The sequence below is a fragment of the Thamnophis sirtalis genome, unplaced genomic scaffold, assembly GCF_051295495.1.
Source record: "Thamnophis sirtalis isolate CommonGarterSnake01/CBP01778 unplaced genomic scaffold, rThaSir2_p1.2 scaffold_4, whole genome shotgun sequence".
NCBI lineage: Eukaryota > Metazoa > Chordata > Lepidosauria > Squamata > Natricidae > Thamnophis > Thamnophis sirtalis.
Window position 1 is genome coordinate 57,070,170 of NW_028261384.1, and position 6,000 is coordinate 57,076,169.

The 6,000-nt window shown below is 44.5% G+C and overlaps 1 protein-coding gene across 1 annotated transcript in view; it reads right to left on the bottom strand.

Moving 5' to 3' along the window:
* LARS2 (leucyl-tRNA synthetase 2, mitochondrial) overlaps window positions 1-6,000 on the bottom strand; it is a 155,549-nt gene that overhangs the window by 74,653 nt on the left and 74,896 nt on the right. Inside the window, exon 12 of the mRNA XM_014062366.2 lies at window positions 2,912-3,195. Coding sequence (XP_013917841.2) covers window positions 2,912-3,195 — 284 coding nt within the window. The remainder of the gene's footprint in view (window positions 1-2,911; window positions 3,196-6,000) is intronic.

The following is a 6,000-nucleotide window of genomic DNA, read 5'->3' on the forward strand; positions in this document are numbered from 1 at the left end:
AGCACATTATAATAGTCCAGATGTGATAGACTTTCCATTTAAAAAAATCGTTTGCTTTAGGGTTTAGGATTTATTCTTCCTCCTGTTCTGTTCTGTTGAGACCACTGCCACATAGAGCATTAATAATTAATTAATTTTGTCTTGATAATCTTAAATAATCTCTTCATTAATCATCTTATTGTCCTAGTATTAAATAAGCATCAGCTGCCATGGATTTTTAATGGAAACTAAGTACGGCTAAATTAATATGAACCTGCCCTTTTTATTGGAAAAGATAGGCAACAAATGCCTCCATATATCCTGAATTATTCCACGATTTCCAATTAGCATGGCCAGCAGCAAGAAAATTATGTTTTGTTGCAGCTAGAACAATTAGATGCATCAGGAAGCTTATTCCTGGTCCTGAATAAATGATTCTCTTTTTTCCACATGCACATCTTCAAATTTCAGACTTTACTAGGGCTGAAAACACAATACCCTAATGCTGAACTTCACTAAATGCTGAGATACAGCATATTCTGTGGAGAAAATTCTATTAATACAAAGAAGGAGAATGCCAACATCTAAACCTAAGTTCTTACAGCTAGATCATTGGTTGGACATAACATGGATGATGCAGGATAAAAAACCAGCACATCACTATTAAAAGAAAAAAACATTTTATGTTTCTGCTCTGCTTACTGTCTAGATTAACTATACCACTTCAACATATGGCAATTAATGTAATAAAGAAAATCACAAAAAAAGTTTACAATTTTAAATAAGAGGTATCAGGGTGCAACCCTCAATTTAGTAATTTGCAGTCATAAGAGGAACTCACGCACATGCGCAGGTGAGTGGTGTGGTGCACTCATGCGCAGGTGGGTGGGCACACTTGTGCATGCGATAGCGTGCATGTGTGCAATTTTGGCACACCTTTACAAAAAGGTTAGCCATCACTGGTCTAGATTGTCCAGTAACATTTTTACATTAACTAGTTTTTAAAGGAAGACTACTACTGACCATAAAAAATAAGAATTTCTCAAGATTGCCAGTGTCTGAACTTCACTTTTTATCTTGAATGCAAGAATAAAGAACGAGTTGTTAGGAGTTACAGTGCAGAGGTGTGCCTTATTACCAGAAGGAATATTCAGAACTTGTTTGAATTATGGAAAGAAAGTGACAGGTTTACTGCCTCTGTGTTCTGAAGTGTGAATAGTTTCAGATCACTTATAGCTCTGGCAAGGCAGCCTAACAATACCAAATTCATCATATCAGCTGTGCTGAGAGCAGTGTTCCATAATGAACATGATGAAGAAACAGTCTCTCAAGGATTTTGGTCTTTTCCACACACCAACCTCATGGCTTTAAAAAGCACTGATTTAATTTCCTCAATTAATATGCAATGTTCTGAATCGGAAATAGTATTTTTCACACTATAAGACACACTTCCCCCCCCCCAAAAAAAGTGGGCCGAAATGTCTGTGTGTTTTGTAGAGAGAATATTGCAGCGGGGGGGGGGGGGGTTGGTGCAGCAGTGGTGTTCACTGCCACATGTCACTACTGCAGCCATTTGCTGCCATCGGGGAACACTGGAGCCTTCACTGCCAAGTAGCTGATCAATGGTTGGAACAGCCTCCCGGAATACTGCCAATGAGCTGTTCTAGGCAGCGGGAATCACTGCTGCTGCTTGCTGCTGCTGCTTGCTGCTGTGCAGTAAACAATGGCAAACGGCAATCCCCGCTGCCTAGAACAGCTGATGGGCAGTATTCCGGGAGGCCAATCCAACCACCAATTAGCTGCTCAGCAGCAAAGGCTCCAGTGTTCCCTAGCAGTGGCAGCAGCTCAGCTCAGTTGACTGGTGGTGGGCGCAAAGGAGCTGAGCCCTGACAAGCCACATGCTGGGGCTGCGATAATGTGCTGAAGCTGACCAGGCTGTTTGCTACAAGAACACTAGCCAGATGAATAGTGGATGGATGCTGGGAGACAGAGGCAGATTTTTTTTCTTGTTTTCCTCCTCAAAATATACCCTATATGGTATATGGTTTAGTATGGGCTACTGTGTGTTATAGTGCAAAAAATATGGTATATTCTTATAGTTCAAACAAACAAGAATTTTAAATGAGGCCTGTGTAAAATCCCTTTCTAATCCAAATGCCCCTTATACAGAACAGAGACAGTCTTTTGGAACACAAAGCAATAGCTTTTCGTTTCCTATGCTTGAAGAGTAAATACAGCAAATACATTTTTTCTAGATACTCTAAAAGAAAATTGTGTTTATAATATCTTGCTGCAAATAAATGAATGCAGAGCTTTAATTTCTACAGTTAAAATAATAAAAAATAAGATAGTAATGGTTCTTACTTAAATTCTAAAAAAGATTTTTTTATTTTTTTAGCAGCTATTTAACCACCCAAAATGCAAAAACAGTACACTATGAACAGTTTTCTCCTAGACAAACTATCGTTCAAAGATGTAATGTGTAAACATTAGTTTATTTTTAACTGAGCTGAACTATTTAATAATATGAGATTTTCTAATTAATTTCAGGGCAGAATATTTTTTAAAAACCGTTCAATATTCAGCACCATGCAAACAACATAAAGAGCCGAGGTGGCGCAGTGGTTAAATGCAGCACTGGAGGCTACTTCAGCTGACTGCAGTTCAGGAGTTCGGCTGTTCAAATCTCACCGGCTCAGGGTTGACTCAGCCTTCCATCCTTCCGAGGTGGGTAAAATGAGGACCCGGATTGTTGTTGGGGGCAATATGCTGACTCTGTAAACCGCTTAGAGAGGGCTGAAAGCCCTATGAAGCGGTATATAAGTCTAACTGCTATTGCTATTGCTATAAAACCTAAAAGGTAAGTGCATAATATGGTGAATCAAATTGAATGTAAACATTAAAATATTAAATATACAGAAAACATACTCACCTTGGACATGTGCAATTAACCCAGTGTGAAATGGAAAGTAAAGGTGAGACCTTTTTTTGTTTAAAGGAAATAATTTTGGGCAATTGCACAGGTAAGTCATCATAAGGTACAGGAACGGTACCACAATTCTGACAATGAATGATTGGAATAGGGGTGCCCCAGTAACGCTGTCGTGAGATCAGCCAATCTTTTAGTTTATTACTTGTTAGGAATCCTCCTATATTTTTATTTTTGGCTTGCTGAGTGATGGCATTTAATGCCTTTTCTCTAGTCATACCTGTAAACTGTTTTACAAAAAAAAAAAAAGTGCTTCTTTACTCAATCACATTTTTGTAACAAACTACTAACTAAAGATACAATACATACTATCATGAAAAAGCATGCATTCACAATTGAATTAATTTTGTACACACTAAGAGATGGGATTTATTTTAATTAATAGAGGGATAGATGGAAGATTTTTCTATCTCAAAGAGAAGTTAAAAACTGAAGAATTGGCAGCTTCAAATTTTAATATGTACCTTAGTAGTAAACACAGAAATTTCCTGGAGTTCTGTATAGTAAACATGATTTTCTTTACTAAATTTGGTACATTTTAGCTCATATTGTAGTTCTAGCAATATTTGCTTTGAGATTGAATTGAATTGAATTGAATTTTATTATTTATATGCCGCCCTTCTCCGGGAGGGACTCAGGGCAGCGAACAACTCAAAAGGGGAAAAAGGGGAACATAGAACAGAATACAAATAATTAAAATAGGCAAGAATCACACAACCACACAGTCGAGAGGGGAGGGGAACTCATCAACCCCAGGCCTGCCGGCAAAGCCAGGTTTTGATGGCTTTTCGGAAGGCCTGGAGAGAGGTGAGGGTCTGAATCCCTGCGGGGAGTTCATTCCAGAGGGCCGGAGCTGCCACAGAGAAGGCCCTCCCCCGGGTGGTAGCCAGGTGGCATTGGCTAGTAGACGGAACCCGGAGGAGGCCAACCCTGTGTGATCTAATGGGTCTGTGGGAGGTAATTGGCAGCAGGCGGTCTCTCAAGTACCCAGATCCGATACGATGAAGGGCTTTATAAGTTACGACTAGCACTTTGAAGCGTATCCGGAGACTCATCGATAGCCAGTGCAGCTCGCGGAGGATAGGTGTAACGTGGGTGTACCGAGGTGCACCCACAATCGCTCGCGCGGCTGCATTCTGGATGAGTTGAAGTCTCCGAATACTCTTCAAGGGCTGCCCCATGTAGAGCGCATTGCAGTAGTCCAGTCTTGAGGTCACGAGGGCATGAGTGACTGTTGCGAGCGCCTCCCGGTTCAGGTAGGGACGCAACTGGTGCACCAGGCGAACCTGGGCAAATGCCCTCCTGGTCACAGCCGACAAATGGTGTTCTAAGGTCAGCTGTGGGTCCAGGAGGACTCCCAAGTTGCGAGCCCTGTCTGAGGGGCGTAAATTTTCACCCCCCAGCCTGAGTGATGGAATATTGACCAAATTCTTGGGAGGGAAACACAACAGCCATTCGGTCTTGTCTGGATTGAGCATAAGCTTGTTAACCCCCATCCAGACCCTGACAGCCTCCAGGCACTGGCACATCATGTCAACCGCTTCACTGAGTTGGCACGGGGCGGACAGATACAGCTGTGTATCGTCTGCATATTGATGGTACTTTATCCCATGCCGTCGAATGATCTCACCCAGTGGCTTCATGTAGATATTAAACAGGAGGGGGGACAGGACCGAACCCTGAGGAACCCCGTATTTCAGGGGCCTAGGGGTCGACCTCTCCCCCCCAACCAACACACACTGCGACCTGTCTGAGAGGTAGGAGGAGAACCACCGAAAAACGGTGCCTCCCACCCCCACCTCTCGCAACCGTCGCAGAAGGATATCATGGTCGATGGTATCGAAGGCCGCTGAGAGGTCGAGAAGCACTAGGATGGAGGAATGACCTCCATCCCTGGCTCTCCAGAGATCATCGGTCAGTGCGACCAAAGCGGTTTCCGTGCTGTAGCCAGGCCTGAATCCAGACTGAAAGGAGTCTAGATAATCGGCTTCATCCAAGGACCGCCGGAGTTGAGAGGCCACCACTTTCTCAACAACCTTCCCAATGAAGGGGAGGTTGGAGACTGGATGGTAGTTGTTCAAACTGGCTGGGTCCAGCGATGGCTTCTTCAGGAGGGGTCTCACCACCGCTACCTTCAATGCCGGTGGGAAGAAGCCCTCCCGAAGAGAGGCATTCACCATCGCCTGGATCCAGCCCCGCGTCACCTCCTTGCTGTTCGCAACCAGCCAGGAGGGGCACGGGTCCAGTACACATGTGGCAGCACTCACCGCTCCCATGGCCTTGTCCACTTCATCAGGAGCAACAGGTTGAAAGTCAGTCCAGAGATGTCGTTCAAGACCTTCCCCTGGTACCTTGGCTGGCTCTGCGCAATTGGAGTCCAGGTCCATCCGAAGCCGAGCAACCGAACTGGACATATTCCTCTGCTCTACCTTGTAAGGAGTTCTCCGCAACCCTCGTATTTAAGAGGGAGCGGGTCACCCTAAACAAGGCGGCAGGGCGTGACTCAGCGGACGCTATCAGAGCGGCAATGTGGTTGTTCTTAGCTGTCCGTATTGCCGATAGATATGCTCCGATGCAGGCCTTTAATAGTGCTCAGTCTGACTCGGATTTACTGGCCCTCCAGCGGCGCTCTAGGCGTCTCTTTTGGCGCTTCATCTCCTGGAGGTCCTCGGTGAACCAAGGGGCCCTCCTGCATCCACTGCCGCGGATCGGCCGTAAAGGCGCAATTCGCTGGAGAGCCTCAGACGCCACTGAGTTCCAAGTAGCAACTAAGGTCTCCGCCGAACTGCGGGCGAGAGTATCAGGCATAACACCAAGCGCCGTCTGGAAACCCTGGGGATCAATGAGACCCCTGGGGTGGAACCACCTAATCGGTTCCTCCTCCCTACAGCGGGGGATTGGTCTCCGAAAGTCGAGATAACACTGTTTAGTTAAGTTTTCTTATCATGGCAATGAAAAATAAATGCCTGTATTTAAAAAAAAAACTTTCTCAGCTACTCTTGATACTTCATCACTAACTGATCGACAGTACT